Consider the following 27,312-nt stretch of genomic DNA (forward strand, 5'->3'; position numbering starts at 1 on the left):
GTGTTGTTTATCTACAACATTCTAGAACTATTTCTAACACTTGATGTTCCTGTGTTGTAAAACGTTTAGAACTATTTTGAATACTTCATGGTGATTCTGTGTACTTCTAGAACATTCTTAGTTCCATGAAGGGTCTGGTTCAGGACCGGACGTCGGTGTTCATCGCTCACAGACTGTCCACCATCGTAGACGCAGACGAGATCATCGTACTCAACAAGGTAAGAAGACCTTCTCATAGTGATATGTCCAGGGTAAGAAGACCTTCTCATAGTGATATGTCCAGGGTAAGAAGACCTTCTCATAGTGATATGTCCAGGGTAAGAAGACCTTCTCATAGTGATATGTCCAGGGTAAGAAGACCTTCTCATAGTGATATGTCCAGGGTAAGAAGACCTTCTCATAGTGATATGTCCAGGGTAAGAAGACCTTCTCATAGTGATATGTCCAGGGTAACAAGATCTTCTCATAGTGATATGTCCAGGGTAACAAGACCTTCTCATAGTGATATGTCCAGGGTAACAAGATCTTCTCATAGTGATATGTCCAGGGTAAGAAGACCTTCTCATAGTGATATGTCCAGGGTAAGAAGACCTTCTCATAGTGATATGTCCAGGGTAAGAAGACCTTCTCATAGTGATATGTCCAGGGTAAGAAGATCTTCTCATAGTGATATGTCCAGGGTAAGAAGACCTTCTCATAGTGATATGTCCAGGGAGGGAGCTTAAAGATGTCCTCCAGCGATCTTTTTGTCTTTTTAAAACTTTTCCTGTTGAAAAGCAATATGCCAAGTATAAATACAGTAAAGTACACACACTAAAGGTAAAAAGTAAAATAAAGTGGCAAAATAGTGTTTTTTTAGATACAACTGCAAACTTCAAGGAGTATTACTTTACTGTAATTCCATACTTTGGAATATCACTTGTCAACAGGAAAAGTTCAAAAATCACTGGAAGACGTGTTTAAGGATTTCGGCTAGCAGACCACGATTTCTTCTACCTCGGATAACATTCAGGTCCCAAATCTGGGCCATGCCAAAATGTCCCTGGCCTGGTGCATTTGTCTAGCGCACTAGCTTAATTTCCCTCCACCAGAACAGACCCTGAGACCTCCACAGTATCACCCTGAGACCTCCACAGTTTCAGCCTGAGACCTCCACAGTATCAGCCTGAGACCTCCACAGTATCAGCCTGAGACCTCCACAGTATCAGCCTGAGACCTCCACAGTATCAGCCTGAGACCTCCACAGTATCAGCCTGAGACCTCCACAGTATCAGCCTGAGACCTCCACAGTATCAGCCTGAGATGTGTAATGGCTACATACTGTGGTAGTTTCCCAGAAGCATGTTATGTTCATCTTTAGAACCATCGTAGGAGCATCGTTAAAACCATCGTTAGTAAAGTTGCACCTGAAAACACTCGTTATTTACTGACTGTCTCAGACCACTAGAACAGCTAAGTGCCTCGTTAGATGCTTTTTTGCCCCTTCGTGTCACTTTACACACAATCAAGATGTTTATCTGTCTCCATGTGACCGCTGATAACTTCAGAACAAAGTTGACTACAAATAGGTCTACGTACAAAGTCCCAATGTCTTTGCAGTTGTTACAAACAAGCGGAGGAATAAAATCTGCTTGAAATGGAAACCAAGATGACTGTAGGATGATTGAAGGATAGCTATATAGGCCTATATATTTAAATCATATTGAAATACATTTTATGCCTAAATATATTTCATGATGTGTAACGTGCACAATGATTTAGGACATACCTATAGGGTAGGCTAGGTATTAGAATAAGCTGCCTCAATATTAGCTGCTATCGGTGGTAGGCCTAATGTCTCTCTAGGACCTGATCTGTCGTCAGTATTGTGGAATAATTATGTTATGGAAAGATTTGAATGGCGAAATCTGATCCGAGATCAGTGGTTCCTTTTCTCTCTATCCTATCGAAAAATGCCACAACGCATATGGCGAACTTTCTCTCTGCGTGGTGTTTTGGGAAACACGTTACATCTTTGGCCGTTAGGAAAGATTCATCGTTAAAACACTTCTAAGCTTAAATACCATGGCTATGGGGAAACCGGGCCCTGTTTAGTCTAAATACCATGGCTATGGGGAAACCGGGCCCTGTTTAGTCTAAATACCATGGCTATGGGGAAACTGGGCCCTGTTTAGTCTAAATACCATGGCTATGGGGAAACCGGGCCCTGTTTAGTCTAAATACCATGGCTATGGGGAAACCGGGCCCTGTTTAGTCTAAATACCATGGCTATGGGGAAACCGGGCCCTGTTTAGTCTAAATACCATGGCTATGGGGAAACCGGGCCCTGTTTTGCCTAAATGCCATGGCTATGGGGAAACCGGGCCCTGTTTTGCCTAAATGCCATGGCTATGGGGAAACCGGGCCCTGTTTAGCCTAAATGCCATGGCTATGGGGAAACCGGGCCCTGTTTAGCCTAAATGCCATGGCTATGGGGAAACCGGGCCCTGTTTAGCCTAAATACCATGGCTATGGGGAAACAGGGCCCTGTTTAGTCTAAATACCATGGCTATGGGGAAACCGGGCCCTGTTTAGCCTAAATATCATGGCTATGGGGAAACCGGGCCCTGTTTAGTCTAAATACCATGGCTATGGGGAAACCGGGCCCTGTTTAGTCTAAATACCATGGCTATGGGGAAACCGGGCCCTTTTTAGCCTAAATACCATGGCTATGGGGAAACCGGGCCCTGTTTAGCCTAAATACCATGGCTATGGGGAAACCGGGCCCTGTTTAGCCTAAATACCATGGCTATGGGGAAACCGGGCCCTGTTTAGCCTAAATGCCATGGCTATGGGGAAACCGGGCCCTGTTTAGCCTAAATGCCATGGCTATGGGGAAACCGGGCCCTGTTTAGCCTAAATGCCATGGCTATGGGGAAACCGGGCCCTGTTTAGCCTAAATGCCATGGCTATGGGGAAACCGGGCCCTGTTTAGCCTAAATGCCATGGCTATGGGGAAACCGGGCCCTGTTTAGCCTAAATACCATGGCTATGGGGAAACCGGGCCCTGTTTAGCCTAAATACCATGGCTATGGGGAAACCGGGCCCTGTTTAGCCTAAATACCATGGCTATGGGGAAACCGGGCCCTGTTTAGCCTAAATACCATGGCTATGGGGAAACCGGGCCCTGTTTAGCCTAATTACCATGGCTATGGGGAAACCGGGCCCTGTTTAGCCTAAATACCATGGCTATGGGGAAACCGGGCCCTGTTTAGCCTAAATACCATGGCTATGGGGAAACGGGCCCTGTTTAGTTATGTACCTCCTTTAGGCTCTTACGTCTATTGAGGAAGAGTTCTCACTTACAACATTAATCTAGTTAGGTAGGAGTAGAGAGGACTGAGGAATAGAGAGGACTGAGGAATAGAGAGGACTGAGGAATAGAGAGGACTGAGGAATAGAGAAGACTGAGGAATAGAGAAGACTGAGGAATAGATGGAGAGGACTGAGGAATAGATGGAGAGGACTGAGGAATAGATGGAGAGGACTGAGGATTAGATGGAGAGGACTGAGGATTAGATGGAGAGGACTGAGGATTAGATGGAGAGGACTGAGGATTAGATGGAGAGGACTGAGGATTAGATGGAGAGGACTGAGGATTAGATGGAGAGGACTGAGGAATAGATGGAGAGGACTGAGGATTAGATGGAGAGGACTGAGGATTAGATGGAGAGGACTGAGGATTAGATGGAGAGGACTGAGGAATAGATGGAGAGGACTGAGGAATAGGAGATGGAGAGAGGAATAGAAGGAGATGGAGAGAGGAATAGAAAGAGATGGAGAGGAGAGAGGGAGAGGAGAGAGGACTGAGGGAGAGGAGAGAGGACTGAGGGAGAGGAGCGAGGACTGAGGAATAGATAGAGAGGAGAGGGGGTTTGGTTTGCTTGACGTGTGGTGCGTCTTAGTGCTCTGAAAGCTGTTGGTGGTGTTTCCTATGTTCCCCCAGGAACGTAGGCAGAGCGTCAGATGGAGAGATCAGAAGGTCGTTGTGGCGAGGAGGCCTGTTATGCCGTGTTGTCATGGTGTCGGCTCATTAAGTCACAGAGTTAGAAACAGTCAGTTACGTGCCTGGTATAGGCGTGGTATAGTTACGTGCCTGGTATAGGTGTGGTATAGTTACGTGCCTGGTATAGGCGTGGTATAGTTACGTGCCTGGTATAGGCGTGGTATAGTTACGTGCCTGGTATAGGCGTGGTATAGTTACGTGCCTGGTATAGGCGTGGTATAGTTACGTGCCTGGTATAGGCGTGGTATAGTTACGTGCCTGGTATAGGCGTGGTATAGTTACGTGCCTGGTATAGGTGTGGTATAGTTACGTGCCTGGTATAGGCGTGGTATAGTTACGTGCCTGGTATAGGCGTGGTATAGTTACGTGCCTGGTATAGGCGTGGTATAGTTACGTGCCTGGTATAGGCGTGGTATAGTTACGTGCCTGGTATAGGCGTGGTATAGTTACGTGCCTGGTATAGGCGTGGTATAGTTACGTGCCTGGTATAGGCGTGGTATAGTTACGTGCCTGGTATAGGCGTGGTATAGTTACGTGCCTGGTATAGGCGTGGTATAGTTACGTGCCTGGTATAGGCGTGGTATAGTTACGTGCCTGGTATAGGCGTGGTATAGTTACGTGCCTGGTATAGGCGTGGTATAGTTACGTGCCTGGTATAGGCGTGGTATAGTTACGTGCCTGGTATAGGCGTGGTATAGTTACGTGCCTGGTATAGGCGTGGTATAGTTACGTGCCTGGTATAGGCGTGGTATAGTTACGTGCCTGGTATAGGCGTGGTATAGTTACGTGCCTGGTATAGGCGTGGTATAGTTACGTGCCTGGTATAGGCGTGGTATAGTTACGTGCCTGGTATAGGCGTGGTATAGTTACGTGCCTGGTATAGGCGTGGTATAGTTACGTGCCTGGTATAGGCGTGGTATAGTTACGTGCCTGGTATAGGCGTGGTATAGTTACGTGCCTGGTATAGGTGTGGTATAGTTACGTGCCTGGTATAGGCGTGGTATAGTTACGTGCCTGGTATAGGCGTGGTATAGTTACGTGCCTGGTATAGGCGTGGTATAGTTACGTGCCTGGTATAGGCGTGGTATAGTTACGTGCCTGGTATAGGCGTGGTATAGTTACGTGCCTGGTATAGGCGTGGTATAGTTACGTGCATGCCTGCCTAGCTCCCTGGGGGTTGGGATACTTTTATTAGTGGGGGGGTGTCAGTAGGGAACAGTAACAGTAGTGCGAGACGCATCGGGGAGGTAGGGGGGGTTTCATAGAGGGAGCGTTGCCTCATCACTGTAGAGCCATCAGGGAGGTAGGGGGGGTTTCATAGAGGGAGCGTTGCCTCATCACTGTAGAGCCATCAGGGAGGTAGGGGGGGTTTCATAGAGGGAGCGTTGCCTCATCACTAGAGGCATCAGGGAGGTAGGGGGGGTTTCATAGAGGGAGCGTTGCCTCATCACTAGAGGCATCAGGGAGGTAGGGGGGGTTTCATAGAGGGAGCGTTGCCTCATCACTGTAGAGGCATCAGGGAGGTAGGGGGGGTTTCATAGAGGGAGCGTTGCCTCATCACTGTAGAGCCATCAGGGAGGTAGGGGGGGTTTCATAGAGGGAGCGTTGCCTCATCACTGTAGAGGCATCAGGGAGGTAGGGGGGGTTTCATAGAGGGAGCGTTGCCTCATCACTGTAGAGCCATCAGGGAGGTAGGGGGGGTTTCATAGAGGGAGCGTTGCCTCATCACTAGAGGCATCAGGGAGGTAGGGGGGGTTTCATAGAGGGAGCGTTGCCTCATCACTGTAGAGCCATCAGGGAGGTAGGGGGGGTTTCATAGAGGGAGCGTTGCCTCATCACTGTAGAGCCATCAGGGAGGTAGGGGGGGTTTCATAGAGGGAGCGTTGCCTCATCACTAGAGGCATCAGGGAGGTAGGGGGGGTTTCATAGAGGGAGCGTTGCCTCATCACTGTAGAGCCATCAGGGAGGTAGGGGGGGTTTCATAGAGGGAGCGTTGCCTCATCACTGTAGAGGCATCAGGGAGGTAGGGGGGGTTTCATAGAGGGAGCGTTGCCTCATCACTAGAGGCATCAGGGAGGTAGGGGGGGTTTCATAGAGGGAGCGTTGCCTCATCACTGTAGACGCATCAGGGAGGTAGGGGGGGTTTCATAGAGGGAGCGTTGCCTCATCACTGTAGAGTTTATATTACCATGTCTCCCATTCAATACTTAATTCTGTGTCAGTCCTTTTTACATGGACTTTAGTCTGACTCAACTAGACTTTATAGTAGCATAATCCTCCTCCTCCTCCCCCCCCCCCCCCCCCATCCTTCTCCCTCTCTCCCCATCTGTCCCCCCTCTCCCCTCTCCCCTCTCCCCTCCAGGGGAAGATAGCAGAGCGAGGGGACCACCACTCTCTGCTGGCTACTCCAGGGTCTCTGTACGCTGACCTGTGGAACACTCAGAACAGTAAGATACTGAACAGTAGGAACAGCCCAGTGGCGCTGCAGCCAGAGAGACTCAGCCAGAAGGAGCAGGAGAGGAAGAAACTACAGGAGGAGATCATGAACAGTGTCAAGGGCTGTGGGAACTGCTCCTGTTGAGGAGAGACAAGGACAGGAGGCCACCTCTTCCCCACCTGCTTCAATACTTGTCCTCCCTCCCTCCCTCCCTCCTTCCTTCACAGCCTGCACTCAGGGGAGGGTATACCTACATCTCTCTCCATCTCACCCCTGCCACGCCAAACCCTGTAACCCACTCCCGGCGGGCTGCCCCTCCCCCTGCTCTTCCTGAGAAGGCGATTGGTGGCCGAAGAGGAGACTGAGGAGCAAGGCTGTCTGCCATTGGCTCATGTCTACAGAGTGGCAACGTTCGTCTGCCAATCCTCAGCCCAAACCATGCATAAGAGACCTTGTATATGATGGCATGTTGGATATGATGACATCATGTTGTATATGATGGCATCGTGTTGTATATGATGACATCGTGTTGTTAGAACATTACTGATCAACATGAGTCTGTTTCATTCTGAAGATCGTGTAGCTCAGTTGGTAGAGCATGGCGCTTGCCACGCCAGGGTTGTGGGTTCGATTCCCACGGGGGGCCAGTATGAAAAATGTATGCACTCACTTAACTGTAAGTCTCTCTGGATAAGAGCGTCTGCTAAATGACTAAAATGTAAAGTTCTGTCCCAAATGCCAACCTATTTCCTGTGAGCTCTGGTCAAAGTAGTGCACTATATAGTTATAGTACACTATGGGCAGTGGTCAAAGTAGTGCACTATATAGTTATAGTACACTATGGGCTGTGGTCAAAGTAGTGCACTATATAGGGAATAAGGAGCCATTCTCTGGTCTAAAGTAGTGCACTATATAGGGAATAGGGTGCCATTTGGGACGCGGCCTGAGATATTTGAGTATTTCTGACTGCGTTTTCTGTAGGAAGATGGATGCCTTGATGTTGATTTGAATACATTTTTAACTAGTTCTTCCATATCATTGGGAGGTGTAGGTAGGTGTTTTATATTAAGGATTTGTGTATATATCTCCATCTATATCAGGATTTGAAAGGCTTCTGACTAAAACTAGATGCACATTGTCCAGGTATATCTATTGCTATAAAATGACCTTTTCTCAAAAATACTCTTTACTTGGGTGGTTCAATCATTTTGAAGGTTGCGCCAAGAACAAAACACACACACCTACCTAAAGATAAGTTATTACAAATTATATTAATATTAGACTTTGTCCTTAATAGCCCTTTTTGTATGTTTTATTGAAAGTAGAGATCTTTCTAAATATAAGCACATCAGAGAACCGTCAGGAACATCAAGCTCCTTTTCAGTGACAGTATGTTGAAGACTGGCTGGCTATAATTGTAGTTCTTGACTGAAGAGTCCTATTTGTGTGAATGGAAACATGACAGTACTACATTTATGTGATAAATGCCCTCGAAGCCGGTGTTTGGTTCATATATTGGCATGGGTGTCTTCTCAGGCCTGCCAAACCATGCTAATATATCCTCCAAACACCGGCTTCGAGGGCATTGTCACTTTTATACAACGGGTTACCATCATATTCAAATAATCATTGGCGTATTTTCATTAAAAATGTTATTTTGATGAATTTATTCATACTATTTCATCCTTCCACAAGATAATGTCCCGACACAAATCTAGAGTTGCTACCCAAAGCCGGCTGGTCGTTCTATCGGTTCGGTCACCAGAGACGCGACCCAGTCGTTCAGTCTTTTTGTTCTGTATCTATGGGATGCGTCCCAGGCGTTCATTCTAAATGTTCCATTGCCATACTGGCTGGCAACATTTAATCCCTCGCTTGCTAGCTAGCCAACTACGGCTAACTGACAGTCACGTCAAACAGTGCAGCCAGAATAACAACAGTAGCTGCATTTGCGTTTGTTTAAACTGTTTTCTAGTGACATTTATTTGGATACATCCATAACAATTAGCTAATGAGGCGCGATTTCACCTGGTATACCAACTACCCAGCTAACACAATCACTGGAAAGATGCAAACCAGCTGCACTTTGTTTCTTTTTACCTGTTTTGATTTGACATTTGTTTGAATATATCCATAAAAAGTATGCCAGCTGATTCATGATTTCGACTGGCTGAGAAACGCTGCCTGCCTGTCTCGTCCCGTCTCCCAACACGTTCATTACTATGGGACAGCTGGAGATCGAATTTGAATAAATGTCGGAGAGACCGACAGTTTTATACAAATCTCCGCTGTTGAGATCATGTCTAGATGCTTTTTATAGTGGAGATGAAGTTTATAAATTGCCTGGCTGGGCTGAGGAGGCAGTGGATTGGGTTGTCAGATGGAACCGAGTAAACAGGCATTTTAACATAATAGATTTAGCCGGTGGTAACTTGTGGAGTAGACCGTTTTAACCAATCAGCATTCAGGATTCGACCCACCCGTTGTATAATACTACATTGATCACAGCCTTTTGCGTTTTGAATAAAGCTGGTCTGAAGAAGCTGAGGACATCCTATTGATATTTTCTACCTTTACTTAAAAGCATGTTATGGTATCTTTGGATTGTCTAACAACTATGTTTTAGATTAAAGATTGTATGTCTGACAATGGTCTGTGTTGAGGGCTCCACGTACATGTTGATATTCACATGGGTTAGGTATTACATGTTGATATTCACATGGGTTAGGTATTACATGTTTATATTCACATGGGTTAGGTATTACATGTTTATATTCACATGGGTTAGGTATTACATGTTGATATTCACATGGGTTAGGTATTACATGTTTATATTCACATGGGTTAGGTATTACATGTTGATATTCACATGGGTTAGGTATTACATGTTGATATTCACATGGGTTAGGTATTACATGTTGATATTCACATGGGTTAGGTATTACATGTTGATATTCACATGGGTTAGGTATTACATGTTTATATTCACATGGGTTAGGTATTACATGTTTATATTCACATGGGTTAGGTATTACATGTTGATATTCACATGGGTTAGGTATTACATGTTTATATTCACATGGGTTAGGTATTACATGTTGATATTCACATGGGTTAGGTATTACATGTTTATATTCACATGGGTTAGGTATTACATGTTTATATTCACATGGGTTAGGTATTACATGTTTATATTCACATGGGTTAGGTATTACATGTTTATATTCACATGGGTTAGGTATTACATGTTTATATTCACATGGGTTAGGTATTACATGTTGATATTCACATGGGTTAGGTATTACATGTTTATATTCACATGGGTTAGGTATTACATGTTGATATTCACATGGGTTAGGTATTACATGTTGATATTCACATGGGTTAGGTATTACATGTTGATATTCACATGGGTTAGGTATTACATGTTGATATTCACATGGGTTAGGTATTACATGTTGATATTCACATGGGTTAGGTATTACATGTTGATATTCACATGGGTTAGGTATTACATGTTGATATTCACATGGGTTAGGTATTACATGTTGATATTCACATGGGTTAGGTATTACATGTTGATATTCACATGGGTTAGGTATTACATGTTGATATTCACATGGGTTAGGTATTACATGTTGATATTCACATGGGTTAGGTATTACATGTTGATATTCCCATGGGTTAGGTATTACATGTTGATATTCACATGGGTTAGGTATTACATGTTGATATTCCCATGGGTTAGGTATTGTATTTCCTTGTTATTGGTCAGATCAGTGCCCATGTTGCATGATGTCATGTAAAGTTTGTTAGACTAGAACACTGGTTGGGCTTGTTGTACAAATCCACTTTCATGTCCTGCTAAATGACCAAACATGTAAATGTCCAGCAGTAATGTAATATGTATAATTATATAAATGTACTGGAGAAAGTAGATGGGCTTTTTGTGTGAAAACCTGAATAAAGAGCAGTGATGTTCTAGTGCCTATAGTAGATTGTTCCTATTGTCTGTCAGTCTGATAAAGGGGATATGTCTTAATGTTGACTGATCATTCAAGACCATTTGGGTCAATTTAGGATTTCTGTCATCCACCCTTTGAAAGAAGTCTGTTATTTCAATCTGTCAGTTTAGTCAGGTGACATCATGCCCCCAATGTTCTGTCCCTGAATGAACTCTTCTCTGTGAGGTGAAAGGTCAGGCTGAGGTTTGCGCCCCCCACTATCCCTAACCCCCCCCTGCTGGGTGGTCATTGGGGGATCTAGCTAATCACCATATTCTGGATCATTATACATTGGGTCTTCTATGGATAACACACCATCCATTCTGTATGGGTCCTCCTCCCCACCAGTTTAGTTTACTTGGTTTGCAACGCCATGGTTGTGGGTTCAATTCCCACGGGGGGCCAGTATAAAAATGTATGCACTCACTAACTGTAAGTTGCTCTGGATAAGAGCATCTGCTAAATGACGAAAATGTGAAATGTAATGTCTGGTGGGGTAAGTGTGTGTGTAAGTTGACTATGCAAACAATTTGGGATTTTCAACACATTCATGTTTCTTATAAGAAGAAGTGATGCAGTCAGTCTCTCCTCAACTCTTAGCCAAGAGAGACTGGCATGCATAGTATTTATATCAGCCCTCTGATTACAATGAAGAGCAAGACGTGTTGCTCTGTTCTGGGCCAGCTGCAGCTTAACTAGGTCTTTCCTTGCAGCACTGGATCACACGACTGGACAATAATCAAGATTAGACTAAACGAGAGCCTGCAGGACAGGTTATGGTCAATAATATCAAAGGCTGCGCTGAAATCTAACAGTACAGCTCCCACAATCTTCTTATTATCAATTTATTTCAACCAATCATCAGTCATTTGTGTCAGTGCAGTACATGTTGAGTGCCCTTCCCTATAAGCATGCTGAAAGTCTGTTGTTAATTTGCTTACAGAGAAATAGCATTGTATTTGGTCAAACACCATTTTTTCCAACAGTTTGCTAAGAGCTGGCAGCAAGCTGATAGGTCTGCTGTTAGAACCAGTAAAGGCAGCTTTACTATTCTTGGGTAGCAGAATTACTTTGGCTTCCCTCCAGGCCTGAGGACAAAGACTTTCCTCTAGACTCAGATTAAAGATATGATAGATAGGAGTGGCTATAGAGTCAGCTACCATCCTCAGTAGCTTTCCATCTAAGTTTGTCATTATTGATCGATAACAATAATTTTTCCACCTCACACACTAACTTTACAAAATTCAAACTTGCAATGCTTTTCTTTCATTGTTTTTCTATACATGAGTACGTTGGTTCACTGTTCATTGGTGGCATTTCCTGCCTAAGTTTGCCCACTTTGCCAATGAAGTAATCATTAAAATAATTGGCAACATCAAATGGTTTTGTGATGAATAAGCCTTCTGATTCGATGAAAGATGGAGTTGAATTAGTCTTTCTGCCCATAATTTCATTTAAAGTACTCAAGTTTTTTTCCATCATTCTTTAGATCATTGATCTTGGCTTCATAATACAGTTTCTTCTTTTTGTTGAGTTTAGTCACATAATTTCTCAATTTGCAGTAAGTCAGCCAGTCCGATGTGCAGCCACATACTTGGTGATGCCACGGAGCGTCCCTATCCTTCCTCCCTACCAGTCTAGTTTGCTTGGTGATGCCACGGGGCGGCCGTATCCTTCCTCCCTACCAGTCTAGGTTGCTTGGTGATGCCACGGGGCGGCCGTATCCTTCCATTTTCTCCCCATAGTCTCCTCAGTTTATAGTTCAGCCCATATTCTCCCCAGTCTCCTCAGTTTATAGTTCAGCCCATATTCTCCCCATAGTCTCCTCAGTTTATAGTTCAGCCCATATTCTCCCCATAGTCTCCTCAGTTTATAGTTCAGCCCATATTCTCCCCAGTCTCCTCAGTTTATAGTTCAGCCCATATTCTCCCCATAGTCTCCTCAGTTTATAGTTCAGCCCATATTCTCCCCATAGTCTCCTCAGTTTATAGTTCAGCCCATATTCTCCCCAGTCTCCTCAGTTTATAGTTCAGCCCATATTCTCCCCAGTCTCCTCAGTTTATAGTTCAGCCCATATTCTCCCCAGTCTCCTCAGTTTATAGTTCAGCCCATATTCTCCCCATAGTCTCCTCAGTTTATAGTTCAGCCCATATTCTCCCCAGTCTCCTCAGTTTATAGTTCAGCCCATATTCTCCCCATAGTCTCCTCAGTTTATAGTTCAGCCCATATTCTCCCCATAGTCTCCTCAGTTTATAGTTCAGCCCATATTCTCCCCAGTCTCCTCAGTTTATAGTTCAGCCCATATTCTCCCCAGTCTCCTCAGTTTATAGTTTAGCCCATATTCTCCCCATAGTCTCCTCAGTTTATAGTTCAGCCCATATTCTCCCCATAGTCTCCTCAGTTTATAGTTCAGCCCATATTCTCCCCATAGTCTCCTCAGTTTATAGTTCAGCCCATATTCTCCCCAGTCTCCTCAGTTTATAGTTCAGCCCATATTCTCCCCAGTCTCCTCAGTTTATAGTTCAGCCCATATTCTCCCCAGTCTCCTCAGTTTATAGTTCAGCCCATATTCTCCCCAGTCTCCTCAGTTTATAGTTCAGCCCATATTCTCCCCAGTCTCCTCAGTTTATAGTTCAGCCCATATTCTCCCCATAGTCTCCTCAGTTTATAGTTTAGCCCATATTCTCCCCATAGTCTCCTCAGTTTATAGTTCAGCCCATATTCTCCCCAGTCTCCTCAGTTTATAGTTCAGCCCATATTCTCCCCATAGTCTCCTCAGTTTATAGTTCAGCCCATATTCTCCCCATAGTCTCCTCAGTTTATAGTTCAGCCCATATTCTCCCCAGTCTCCTCAGTTTATAGTTCAGCCCATATTCTCCCCAGTCTCCTCAGTTTATAGTTCAGCCCATATTCTCCCCATAGTCTCCTCAGTTTATAGTTTAGCCCATATTCTCCCCATAGTCTCCTCAGTTTATAGTTCAGCCCATATTCTCCCCAGTCTCCTCAGTTTATAGTTCAGTCCATATTCTCCCCAGTCTCATCAGTTTATAGTTCAGCCCATATTCTCCCCAGTCTCCTCAGTTTATAGTTCAGCCCATATTCTCCCCATAGTCTCCTCAGTTTATAGTTCAGCCCATATTCTCCCCATAGTCTCCTCAGTTTATAGTTCAGCCCATATTCTCCCCATAGTCTCCTCAGTTTATAGTTCAGCCCATATTCTCCCCAGTCTCCTCAGTTTATAGTTCAGCCCATATTCTCCCCATAGTCTCCTCAGTTTATAGTTCAGTCCATATTCTCCCCAGTCTCATCAGTTTATAGTTCAGCCCATATTCTCCCCATAGTCTCCTCAGTTTATAGTTCAGCCCATATTCCCCCCATAGTGTCCTCAGTTTATAGTTCAGCCCATATTCTCCCCATAGTCTCCTCAGTTTATAGTTCAGCCCATATTCTCCCCATAGTCTCCTCAGTTTATAGTTCAGCCCATATTCTCCCCAGTCTCCTCAGTTTATAGTTCAGCCCATATTCTCCCCAGTCTCCTCAGTTTATAGTTCAGCCCATATTCTCCCCATAGTCTCCTCAGTTTATAGTTCAGCCCATATTCTCCCCAGTCTCCTCAGTTTATAGTTCAGCCCATATTCTCCCCATAGTCTCCTCAGTTTATAGTTCAGCCCATATTCTCCCCATAGTCTCCTCAGTTTATAGTTCAGCCCATATTCTCCCCATAGTCTCCTCAGTTTATAGTTCAGCCCATATTCTCCCCAGTCTCCTCAGTTTATAGTTCAGCCCATATTCTCCCCAGTCTCCTCAGTTTATAGTTCAGCCCATATTCTCCCCAGTCTCCTCAGTTTATAGTTCAGCCCATATTCTCCCCATAGTCTCCTCAGTTAATAGTTTAGCCCATATTCTCCCCATAGTCTCCTCAGTTTATAGTTCAGCCCATATTCTCCCCAGTCTCCTCAGTTTATAGTTCAGCCCATATTCTCCCCATAGTCTCCTCAGTTTATAGTTCAGCCCATATTCTCCCCATAGTCTCCTCAGTTTATAGTTCAGCCCATATTCTCCCCAGTCTCCTCAGTTTATAGTTCAGCCCATATTCTCCCCAGTCTCCTCAGTTTATAGTTCAGCCCATATTCTCCCCATAGTCTCCTCAGTTTATAGTTTAGCCCATATTCTCCCCATAGTCTCCTCAGTTTATAGTTCAGCCCATATTCTCCCCAGTCTCCTCAGTTTATAGTTCAGTCCATATTCTCCCCAGTCTCATCAGTTTATAGTTCAGCCCATATTCTCCCCAGTCTCCTCAGTTTATAGTTCAGCCCATATTCTCCCCATAGTCTCCTCAGTTTATAGTTCAGCCCATATTCTCCCCATAGTCTCCTCAGTTTATAGTTCAGCCCATATTCTCCCCATAGTCTCCTCAGTTTATAGTTCAGCCCATATTCTCCCCAGTCTCCTCAGTTTATAGTTCAGCCCATATTCTCCCCATAGTCTCCTCAGTTTATAGTTCAGTCCATATTCTCCCCAGTCTCATCAGTTTATAGTTCAGCCCATATTCTCCCCATAGTCTCCTCAGTTTATAGTTCAGCCCATATTCTCCCCATAGTGTCCTCAGTTTATAGTTCAGCCCATATTCTCCCCATAGTCTCTTCAGTTTATATTTCAGCCCATATTCTCCCCATAGTCTCCTCAGTTTATAGTTCAGCCCATATTCTCCCCAGTCTCCTCAGTTTATAGTTCAGCCCATATTCTCCCCAGTCTCCTCAGTTTATAGTTCAGCCCATATTCTCCCCATAGTCTCCTCAGTTTATAGTTCAGCCCATATTCTCCCCAGTCTCCTCAGTTTATAGTTCAGCCCATATTCTCCCCAGTCTCCTCAGTTTATAGTTCAGCCCATATTCTCCCCAGTCTCCTCAGTTTATAGTTCAGCCCATATTCTCCCCATAGACTCCTCAGTTTATAGTTCAGCCCATATTCTCCCCAGTCTCCTCAGTTTATAGTTCAGCCCATATTCTCCCCATAGACTCATCAGTTTATAGTTCAGCCCATATTCTCCCCAGTCTCCTCAGTTTATAGTTCAGCCCATATTCTCCCCAGTCTCCTCAGTTTATAGTTCAGCCCATATTCTCCCCATAGTCTCCTCAGTTTATAGTTCAGCCCATATTCTCCCCATAGTCTTCTCAGTTTATAGTTCAGCCCATATTCTCCCCATAGTCTTCTCAGTTTATAGTTCAGCCCATATTCTTTCCAGTCTCCTCAGTTTATAGTTCAGCCCATATTCTCCCCATAGTCTTCTCAGTTTATAGTTCAGCCCATATTCTTTCCAGTCTCCTCAGTTTATAGTTCAGCCCATATTCTCCCCATAGTCTTCTCAGTTTATAGTTCAGCCCATATTCTCCCCATAGTCTCCTCAGTTTATAGTTCAGCCCATATTCTCCCCAGTCTCCTCAGTTTATAGTTCAGCCCATATTCTCCCCAGTCTCCTCAGTTTATAGTTCAGTCCATATTCTCCCCAGTCTCATCAGTTTATAGTTCAGCCCATATTCTCCCCAGTCTCCTCAGTTTATAGTTCAGCCCATATTCTCCCCATAGTCTCCTCAGTTTATAGTTCAGCCCATATTCTCCCCATAGTCTCCTCAATTTATAGTTCAGCCCATATTCTCCCCAGTCTCCTCAGTTTATAGTTCAGCCCATATTCTCCCCATAGACTCCTCAGTTTATAGTTCAGCCCATATTCTCCCCAGTCTCCTCAGTTTATAGTTCAGCCCATATTCTCCCCATAGACTCATCAGTTTATAGTTCAGCCCATATTCTCCCCAGTCTCCTCAGTTTATAGTTCAGCCCATATTCTCCCCAGTCTCCTCAGTTTATAGTTCAGCCCATATTCTCCCCATAGTCTCCTCAGTTTATAGTTCAGCCCATATTCTCCCCATAGTCTTCTCAGTTTATAGTTCAGCCCATATTCTCCCCATAGTCTTCTCAGTTTATAGTTCAGCCCATATTCTTTCCAGTCTCCTCAGTTTATAGTTCAGCCCATATTCTCCCCATAGTCTTCTCAGTTTATAGTTCAGCCCATATTCTTTCCAGTCTCCTCAGTTTATAGTTCAGCCCATATTCTCCCCATAGTCTTCTCAGTTTATAGTTCAGCCCATATTCTCCCCATAGTCTCCTCAGTTTATAGTTCAGCCCATATTCTCCCCAGTCTCCTCAGTTTATAGTTCAGCCCATATTCTCCCCAGTCTCCTCAGTTTATAGTTCAGTCCATATTCTCCCCAGTCTCATCAGTTTATAGTTCAGCCCATATTCTCCCCAGTCTCCTCAGTTTATAGTTCAGCCCATATTCTCCCCATAGTCTCCTCAGTTTATAGTTCAGCCCATATTCTCCCCATAGTCTCCTCAATTTATAGTTCAGCCCATATTCTCCCCATAGTCTCCTCAGTTTATAGTTCAGCCCATATTCTCCCCAGTCTCCTCACTTTATAGTTCAGCCCATATTCTCCCCATAGTCTCCTCAGTTTATAGTTCAGTCCATATTCTCCCCAGTCTCATCAGTTTATAGTTCAGCCCATATTCTCCCCATAGTCTCCTCAGTTTATAGTTCAGCCCATATTCTCCCCAGTCTCCTCAGTTTATAGTTCAGCCCATATTCTCCCCAGTCTCCTCAGTTTATAGTTCAGCCCATATTCTCCCCAGTCTCCTCAGTTTATAGTTCAGCCCATATTCTCCCCAGTCTCCTCAGTTTATAGTTCAGCCCATATTCTCCCCAGTCTCCTCAGTTTATAGTTCAGCCCATATTCTCCCCAGTCTCCTCAGTTTATAGTTCAGCCCATATTCTCCCCATAGACTCCTCAGTTTATAGTTCAGCCCATATTCTCCCCATAGTCTTCTCCGTTTATAGTTCAGCCCATATTCTTTCCAGTCTCCTCAGTTTATAGTTCAGCCCATATTTTCCCATAGTCTTCTCAGTTTATAGTTCAGCCCATATTCTTTCCAGTCTCCTCAGTTTATAGTTCAGCCCATATTCTCCCCATAGTCTCCTCAGTTTATAGTTCAGTCCATATTCTCCCCAGTCTCATCAGTTTATAGTTCAGCCCATATTCTCCCCATAGTCTCCTCAGTTTATAGTTCAGCCCATATTCTCCCCATAGTGTCCTCAGTTTATAGTTCAGCCCATATTCTCCCCATAGTCTCCTCAGTTTATAGTTCAGCCCATATTCTCCCCATAGTCTCCTCAGTTTATAGTTCAGCCCATATTCTCCCCAGTCTCCTCAGTTTATAGTTCAGCCCATATTCTCCCCAGTCTCCTCAGTTTATAGTTCAGCCCATATTCTCCCCAGTCTCCTCAGTTTATAGTTCAGCCCATATTCTCCCCAGTCTCCTCAGTTTATAGTTCAGCCCATATTCTCCCCAGTCTCCTCAGTTTATAGTTCAGCCCATATTCTCCCCATAGTCTCCTCAGTTTATAGTTCAGCCCATATTCTCCCCAGTCTCCTCAGTTTATAGTTCAGCCCATATTCTCCCCAGTCTCCTCAGTTTATAGTTCAGCCCATATTCTCCCCAGTCTCCTCAGTTTATAGTTCAGCCCATATTCTCCCCATAGTCTCCTCAGTTTATAGTTTAGCCCATATTCTCCCCATAGTCTCCTCAGTTTATAGTTCAGCCCATATTCTCCCCAGTCTCCTCAGTTTATAGTTCAGCCCATATTCTCCCCATAGTCTCCTCAGTTTATAGTTCAGCCCATATTCTCCCCATAGTCTCCTCAGTTTATAGTTCAGCCCATATTCTCCCCAGTCTCCTCAGTTTATAGTTCAGCCCATATTCTCCCCAGTCTCCTCAGTTTATAGTTCAGCCCATATTCTCCCCATAGTCTCCTCAGTTTATAGTTTAGCCCATATTCTCCCCATAGTCTCCTCAGTTTATAGTTCAGCCCATATTCTCCCCAGTCTCCTCAGTTTATAGTTCAGTCCATATTCTCCCCAGTCTCATCAGTTTATAGTTCAGCCCATATTCTCCCCAGTCTCCTCAGTTTATAGTTCAGCCCATATTCTCCCCATAGTCTCCTCAGTTTATAGTTCAGCCCATATTCTCCCCATAGTCTCCTCAGTTTATAGTTCAGCCCATATTCTCCCCATAGTCTCCTCAGTTTATAGTTCAGCCCATATTCTCCCCAGTCTCCTCAGTTTATAGTTCAGCCCATATTCTCCCCATAGTCTCCTCAGTTTATAGTTCAGTCCATATTCTCCCCAGTCTCATCAGTTTATAGTTCAGCCCATATTCTCCCCATAGTCTCCTCAGTTTATAGTTCAGCCCATATTCTCCCCATAGTGTCCTCAGTTTATAGTTCAGCCCATATTCTCCCCATAGTCTCCTCAGTTTATAGTTCAGCCCATATTCTCCCCATAGTCTCCTCAGTTTATAGTTCAGCCCATATTCTCCCCAGTCTCCTCAGTTTATAGTTCAGCCCATATTCTCCCCAGTCTCCTCAGTTTATAGTTCAGCCCATATTCTCCCCAGTCTCCTCAGTTTATAGTTCAGCCCATATTCTCCCCAGTCTCCTCAGTTTATAGTTCAGCCCATATTCTCCCCAGTCTCCTCAGTTTATAGTTCAGCCCATATTCTCCCCAGTCTCCTCAGTTTATAGTTCAGCCCATATTCTCCCCATAGACTCCTCAGTTTATAGTTCAGCCCATATTCTCCCCAGTCTCCTCAGTTTATAGTTCAGCCCATATTCTCCCCATAGACTCATCAGTTTATAGTTCAGCCCATATTCTCCCCAGTCTCCTCAGTTTATAGTTCAGCCCATATTCTCCCCAGTCTCCTCAGTTTATAGTTCAGCCCATATTCTCCCCAGTCTCCTCAGTTTATAGTTCAGCCCATATTCTCCCCAGTCTCCTCAGTTTATAGTTCAGCCCATATTCTCCCCAGTCTCCTCAGTTTATAGTTCAGCCCATATTCTCCCCAGTCTCCTCAGTTTATAGTTCAGCCCATATTCTCCCCAGTCTCCTCAGTTTATAGTTCAGCCCATATTCTCCCCATAGTTTTCTCAGTTTATAGTTCATCCCATATTCTCCCCATAGTCTCATCAGTTTATAGTTCAGCCCATATTCTCCCCAGTCTCCTCAGTTTATAGTTCAGACCATATTCTCCCCATAGTCTCCTCAGTTTATAGTTCAGCCCATATTCTCCCCATAGTTTTCTCAGTTTATAGTTCAGCCCATATTCTCCCCATAGTCTTCTCAGTTTATAGTTCAGCCCATATTCTTTCCAGTCTCCTCAGTTTATAGTTCAGCCCATATTCTCCCCATAGTCTCCTCAGTTTATAGTTCAGCCCATATTCTCCCCATAGTCTCCTCAGTTTATAGTTCAGCCCATATTCTCCCCATAGTCTTCTCAGTTTATAGTTCAGCCCATATTCTCCCCATAGTCTTCTCAGTTTATAGTTCAGCCCATATTCTTTCCAGTCTCCTCAGTTTATAGTTCAGCCCATATTCTCCCCATAGTCTTCTCAGTTTATAGTTCAGCCCATATTCTTTCCAGTCGCCTCAGTTTATAGTTCAGCCCATATTCTCCCCATAGTCTTCTCAGTTTATAGTTCAGCCCATATTCTCCCCATAGTCTCCTCAGTTTATAGTTCAGCCCATATTCTCCCCAGTCTCCTCAGTTTATAGTTCAGCCCATATTCTCCCCAGTCTCCTCAGTTTATAGTTCAGTCCATATTCTCCCCAGTCTCATCAGTTTATAGTTCAGCCCATATTCTCCCCAGTCTCCTCAGTTTATAGTTCAGCCCATATTCTCCCCATAGTCTCCTCAGTTTATAGTTCAGCCCATATTCTCCCCATAGTCTCCTCAGTTTATAGTTCAGCCCATATTCTCCCCATAGTCTCCTCAGTTTATAGTTCAGCCCATATTCTCCCCAGTCTCCTCAGTTTATAGTTCAGCCCATATTCTCCCCATAGTCTCCTCAGTTTATAGTTCAGTCCATATTCTCCCCAGTCTCATCAGTTTATAGTTCAGCCCATATTCTCCCCATAGTCTCCTCAGTTTATAGTTCAGCCCATATTCTCCCCAGTCTCCTCAGTTTATAGTTCAGCCCATATTCTCCCCAGTCTCCTCAGTTTATAGTTCAGCCCATATTCTCCCCAGTCTCCTCAGTTTATAGTTCAGCCCGTATTCTCCCCAGTCTCCTCAGTTTATAGTTCAGCCCATATTCTCCCCAGTCTCCTCAGTTTATAGTTCAGCCCATATTCTCCCCAGTCTCCTCAGTTTATAGTTCAGCCCATATTCTCCCCATAGACTCCTCAGTTTATAGTTCAGCCCATATTCTCCCCATAGTCTTCTCAGTTTATAGTTCAGCCCATATTCTCCCCATAGTCTTCTCAGTTTATAGTTCAGCCCATATTCTTTCCAGTCTCCTCAGTTTATAGTTCAGCCCATATTCTCCCCATAGTCTTCTCAGTTTATAGTTCAGCCCATATTCTTTCCAGTCTCCTCAGTTTATAGTTCAGCCCATATTCTCCCCATAGTCTCCTCAGTTTATAGTTCAGTCCATATTCTCCCCAGTCTCATCAGTTTATAGTTCAGCCCATATTCTCCCCATAGTCTCCTCAGTTTATAGTTCAGCCCATATTCTCCCCATAGTGTCCTCAGTTTATAGTTCAGCCCATATTCTCCCCATAGTCTCCTCAGTTTATAGTTCAGCCCATATTCTCCCCATAGTCTCCTCAGTTTATAGTTCAGCCCATATTCTCCCCAGTCTCCTCAGTTTATAGTTCAGCCCATATTCTCCCCAGTCTCCTCAGTTTATAGTTCAGCCCATATTCTCCCCAGTCTCCTCAGTTTATAGTTCAGCCCATATTCTCCCCAGTCTCCTCAGTTTATAGTTCAGCCCATATTCTCCCCAGTCTCCTCAGTTTATAGTTCAGCCCATATTCTCCCCAGTCTCCTCAGTTTATAGTTCAGCCCATATTCTCCCCAGTCTCCTCAGTTTATAGTTCAGCCCATATTCTCCCCATAGACTCCTCAGTTTATAGTTCAGCCCATATTTTCCCCAGTCTCCTCAGTTTATAGTTCAGCCCATATTCTCCCCATAGACTCATCAGTTTATAGTTCAGCCCATATTCTCCCCAGTCTCCTCAGTTTATAGTTCAGCCCATATTCTCCCCAGTCTCCTCAGTTTATAGTTCAGCCCATATTCTCCCCATAGTCTCCTCAGTTTATAGTTCAGCCCATATTCTCCCCAGTCTCCTCAGTTTATAGTTCAGCCCATATTCTCCCCATAGTCTCCTCAGTTTATAGTTCAGTCCATATTCTCCCCAGTCTCATCAGTTTATAGTTCAGCCCATATTCTCCCCATAGTCTCCTCAGTTTATAGTTCAGCCCATATTCTCCCCATAGTGTCCTCAGTTTATAGTTCAGCCCATATTCTCCCCATAGTCTCCTCAGTTTATAGTTCAGCCCATATTCTCCCCATAGTCTCCTCAGTTTATAGTTCAGCCCATATTCTCCCCAGTCTCCTCAGTTTATAGTTCAGCCCATATTCTCCCCAGTCTCCTCAGTTTATAGTTCAGCCCATATTCTCCCCAGTCTCCTCAGTTTATAGTTCAGCCCATATTCTCCCCAGTCTCCTCAGTTTATAGTTCAGCCCATATTCTCCCCAGTCTCCTCAGTTTATAGTTCAGCCCATATTCTCCCCAGTCTCCTCAGTTTATAGTTCAGCCCATATTCTCCCCATAGACTCCTCAGTTTATAGTTCAGCCCATATTCTCCCCAGTCTCCTCAGTTTATAATTCAGCCCATATTCTCCCCATAGACTCATCAGTTTATAGTTCAGCCCATATTCTCCCCAGTCTCCTCAGTTTATAGTTCAGCCCATATTCTCCCCAGTCTCCTCAGTTTATAGTTCAGCCCATATTCTCCCCAGTCTCCTCAGTTTATAGTTCAGCCCATATTCTCCCCAGTCTCCTCAGTTTATAGTTCAGCCCATATTCTCCCCAGTCTCCTCAGTTTATAGTTCAGCCCATATTCTCCCCAGTCTCCTCAGTTTATAGTTCAGCCCATATTCTCCCCAGTCTCCTCAGTTTATAGTTCAGCCCATATTCTCCCCATAGTTTTCTCAGTTTATAGTTCAGCCCATATTCTCCCCATAGTCTCATCAGTTTATAGTTCAGCCCATATTCTCCCCAGTCTCCTCAGTTTATAGTTCAGCCCATATTCTCCCCATAGTCTCCTCAGTTTATAGTTCAGCCCATATTCTCCCCATAGTCTTCTCAGTTTATAGTTCAGCCCATATTCTCCCCATAGTCTTCTCAGTTTATAGTTCAGCCCATATTCTTTCCAGTCTCCTCAGTTTATAGTTCAGCCCATATTCCCCCCATAGTCTCCTCAGTTTATAGTTCAGCCCATATTCTCCCCATAGTCTCCTCAGTTTATAGTTCAGCCCATATTCTCCCCATAGTCTTCTCAGTTTATAGTTCAGCCCATATTCTCCCCATAGTCTTCTCAGTTTATAGTTCAGCCCATATTCTTTCCAGTCTCCTCAGTTTATAGTTCAGCCCATATTCTCCCCATAGTCTCCTCAGTTTATAGTTCAGCCCATATTCTCCCCATAGTCTCCTCAGTTTATAGTTCAGCCCATATTCTCCCCATAGTCTTCTCAGTTTATAGTTCAGCCCATATTCTCCCCATAGTCTCCTCAGTTTATAGTTCAGCCCATATTCTCCCCAGTCTCCTCAGTTTATAGTTCAGCCCATATTCTCCCCAGTCTCCTCAGTTTATAGTTCAGCCCATATTCTCCCCATAGTCTCCTCAGTTTATAGTTTAGCCCATATTCTCCCCATAGTCTCCTCAGTTTATAGTTCAGCCCATATTCTCCCCAGTCTCCTCAGTTTATAGTTCAGTCCATATTCTCCCCAGTCTCATCAGTTTATAGTTCAGCCCATATTCTCCCCAGTCTCCTCAGTTTATAGTTCAGCCCATATTCTCCCCATAGACTCATCAGTTTATAGTTCAGCCCATATTCTCCCCAGTCTCCTCAGTTTATAGTTCAGCCCATATTCTCCCCAGTCTCCTCAGTTTATAGTTCAGCCCATATTCTCCCCATAGTCTCCTCAGTTTATAGTTCAGCCCATATTCTCCCCAGTCTCCTCAGTTTATAGTTCAGCCCATATTCTCCCCATAGTCTCCTCAGTTTATAGTTCAGCCCATATTCTCCCCAGTCTCCTCAGTTTATAGTTCAGCCCATATTCTCCCCATAGACTCCTCAGTTTATAGTTCAGCCCATATTCTCCCCATAGTCTTCTCAGTTTATAGTTCAGCCCATATTCTCCCCATAGTCTTCTCAGTTTATAGTTCAGCCCATATTCTTTCCAGTCTCCTCAGTTTATAGTTCAGCCCATATTCTCCCCATAGTCTTCTCAGTTTATAGTTCAGCCCATATTCTTTCCAGTCTCCTCAGTTTATAGTTCAGCCCATATTCTCCCCATAGTCTCCTCAGTTTATAGTTCAGTCCATATTCTCCCCAGTCTCATCAGTTTATAGTTCAGCCCATATTCTCCCCATAGTCTCCTCAGTTTATAGTTCAGCCCATATTCTCCCCATAGTGTCCTCAGTTTATAGTTCAGCCCATATTCTCCCCATAGTCTCCTCAGTTTATAGTTCAGCCCATATTCTCCCCATAGTCTCCTCAGTTTATAGTTCAGCCCATATTCTCCCCAGTCTCCTCAGTTTATAGTTCAGCCCATATTCTCCCCAGTCTCCTCAGTTTATAGTTCAGCCCATATTCTCCCCAGTCTCCTCAGTTTATAGTTCAGCCCATATTCTCCCCAGTCTCCTCAGTTTATAGTTCAGCCCATATTCTCCCCAGTCTCCTCAGTTTATAGTTCAGCCCATATTCTCCCCAGTCTCCTCAGTTTATAGTTCAGCCCATATTCTCCCCAGTCTCCTCAGTTTATAGTTCAGCCCATATTCTCCCCATAGACTCATCAGTTTATAGTTCAGCCCATATTCTCCCCAGTCTCCTCAGTTTATAGTTCAGCCCATATTCTCCCCAGTCTCCTCAGTTTATAGTTCAGCCCATATTCTCCCCATAGTCTCCTCAGTTTATAGTTCAGCCCATATTCTCCCCAGTCTCCTCAGTTTATAGTTCAGCCCATATTCTCCCCATAGTCTCCTCAGTTTATAGTTCAGTCCATATTCTCCCCAGTCTCATCAGTTTATAGTTCAGCCCATATTCTCCCCATAGTCTCCTCAGTTTATAGTTCAGCCCATATTCTCCCCATAGTGTCCTCAGTTTATAGTTCAGCCCATATTCTCCCCATAGTCTCCTCAGTTTATAGTTCAGCCCATATTCTCCCCATAGTCTCCTCAGTTTATAGTTCAGCCCATATTCTCCCCAGTCTCCTCAGTTTATAGTTCAGCCCATATTCTCCCCAGTCTCCTCAGTTTATAGTTCAGCCCATATTCTCCCCAGTCTCCTCAGTTTATAGTTCAGCCCATATTCTCCCCAGTCTCCTCAGTTTATAGTTCAGCCCATATTCTCCCCATAGACTCCTCAGTTTATAGTTCAGCCCATATTCTCCCCAGTCTCCTCAGTTTATAGTTCAGCCCATATTCTCCCCATAGACTCATCAGTTTATAGTTCAGCCCATATTCTCCCCAGTCTCCTCAGTTTATAGTTCAGCCCATATTCTCCCCAGTCTCCTCAGTTTATAGTTCAGCCCATATTCTCCCCAGTCTCCTCAGTTTATAGTTCAGCCCATATTCTCCCCAGTCTCCTCAGTTTATAGTTCAGCCCATATTCTCCCCAGTCTCCTCAGTTTATAGTTCAGCCCATATTCTCCCCAGTCTCCTCAGTTTATAGTTCAGCCCATATTCTCCCCAGTCTCCTCAGTTTATAGTTCAGCCCATATTCTCCCCATAGTTTTCTCAGTTTATAGTTCAGCCCATATTCTCCCCATAGTATCATCAGTTTATAGTTCAGCCCATATTCTCCCCAGTCTCCTCAGTTTATAGTTCAGCCCATATTCTCCCCATAGTCTCCTCAGTTTATAGTTCAGCCCATATTCTCCCCATAGTCTTCTCAGTTTATAGTTCAGCCCATATTCTCCCCATAGTCTTCTCAGTTTATAGTTCAGCCCATATTCTTTCCAGTCTCCTCAGTTTATAGTTCAGCCCATATTCTCCCCATAGTCTCCTCAGTTTATAGTTCAGCCCATATTCTCCCCATAGTCTCCTCAGTTTATAGTTCAGCCCATATTCTCCCCATAGTCTTCTCAGTTTATAGTTCAGCCCATATTCTCCCCATAGTCTTCTCAGTTTATAGTTCAGCCCATATTCTTTCCAGTCTCCTCAGTTTATAGTTCAGCCCATATTCTCCCCATAGTCTCCTCAGTTTATAGTTCAGCCCATATTCTCCCCATAGTCTCCTCAGTTTATAGTTCAGCCCATATTCTCCCCATAGTCTTCTCAGTTTATAGTTCAGCCCATATTCTCCCCATAGTCTCCTCAGTTTATAGTTCAGCCCATATTCTCCCCAGTCTCCTCAGTTTATAGTTCAGCCCATATTCTCCCCAGTCTCCTCAGTTTATAGTTCAGCCCATATTCTCCCCATAGTCTCCTCAGTTTATAGTTTAGCCCATATTCTCCCCATAGTCTCCTCAGTTTATAGTTCAGCCCATATTCTCCCCAGTCTCCTCAGTTTATAGTTCAGTCCATATTCTCCCCAGTCTCATCAGTTTATAGTTCAGCCCATATTCTCCCCAGTCTCCTCAGTTTATAGTTCAGCCCATATTCTCCCCATAGACTCATCAGTTTATAGTTCAGCCCATATTCTCCCCAGTCTCCTCAGTTTATAGTTCAGCCCATATTCTCCCCAGTCTCCTCAGTTTATAGTTCAGCCCATATTCTCCCCATAGTCTCCTCAGTTTATAGTTCAGCCCATATTCTCCCCAGTCTCCTCAGTTTATAGTTCAGCCCATATTCTCCCCATAGTCTCCTCAGTTTATAGTTCAGTCCATATTCTCCCCAGTCTCATCAGTTTATAGTTCAGCCCATATTCTCCCCATAGTCTCCTCAGTTTATAGTTCAGCCCATATTCTCCCCATAGTGTCCTCAGTTTATAGTTCAGCCCATATTCTCCCCATAGTCTCCTCAGTTTATAGTTCAGCCCATATTCTCCCCATAGTCTCCTCAGTTTATAGTTCAGCCCATATTCTCCCCAGTCTCCTCAGTTTATAGTTCAGCCCATATTCTCCCCAGTCTCCTCAGTTTATAGTTCAGCCCATATTCTCCCCAGTCTCCTCAGTTTATAGTTCAGCCCATATTCTCCCCAGTCTCCTCAGTTTATAGTTCAGCCCATATTCTCCCCAGTCTCCTCAGTTTATAGTTCAGCCCATATTCTCCCCAGTCTCCTCAGTTTATAGTTCAGCCCATATTCTCCCCATAGACTCCTCAGTTTATAGTTCAGCCCATATTCTCCCCAGTCTCCTCAGTTTATAGTTCAGCCCATATTCTCCCCATAGACTCATCAGTTTATAGTTCAGCCCATATTCTCCCCAGTCTCCTCAGTTTATAGTTCAGCCCATATTCTCCCCAGTCTCCTCAGTTTATAGTTCAGCCCATATTCTCCCCAGTCTCCTCAGTTTATAGTTCAGCCCATATTCTCCCCAGTCTCCTCAGTTTATAGTTCAGCCCATATTCTCCCCAGTCTCCTCAGTTTATAGTTCAGCCCATATTCTCCCCAGTCTCCTCAGTTTATAGTTCAGCCCATATTCTCCCCAGTCTCCTCAGTTTATAGTTCAGCCCATATTCTCCCCATAGTTTTCTCAGTTTATAGT

General features: G+C 44.3%; 1 protein-coding gene across 5 annotated transcripts in view; it reads left to right on the top strand.

Annotated features, from left to right (window-relative positions):
• abcb7 (ATP-binding cassette, sub-family B (MDR/TAP), member 7) overlaps positions 1-10,475 on the top strand; it is a 71,056-nt gene extending 60,581 nt beyond the window's left edge. For 2 of the 5 annotated variants that reach the window (XR_014612257.1, XM_084195773.1), the window contains exons 15-16: positions 111-218; positions 6,408-10,475. Coding sequence is in view for 1 of the 5 variants with exons in the window: in XM_084195773.1 (XP_084051899.1) it covers positions 111-218; positions 6,408-6,626 (327 nt within the window). In the remaining 4 variants the exon portion in view is untranslated. The remainder of the gene's footprint in view (positions 1-110; positions 219-6,407) is intronic. The other 3 variants (XR_014612255.1, XR_014612254.1, XR_014612256.1) reach the window with 3 other exon arrangements.
• Positions 10,476-27,312: the final 16,837 nt, after the last annotated feature.

This window comes from Coregonus lavaretus (genome assembly GCF_964263955.1).
Source record: "Coregonus lavaretus genome assembly, contig: HAP1_SCAFFOLD_1449, whole genome shotgun sequence".
Taxonomy (NCBI): domain Eukaryota; kingdom Metazoa; phylum Chordata; class Actinopteri; order Salmoniformes; family Salmonidae; genus Coregonus; species Coregonus lavaretus.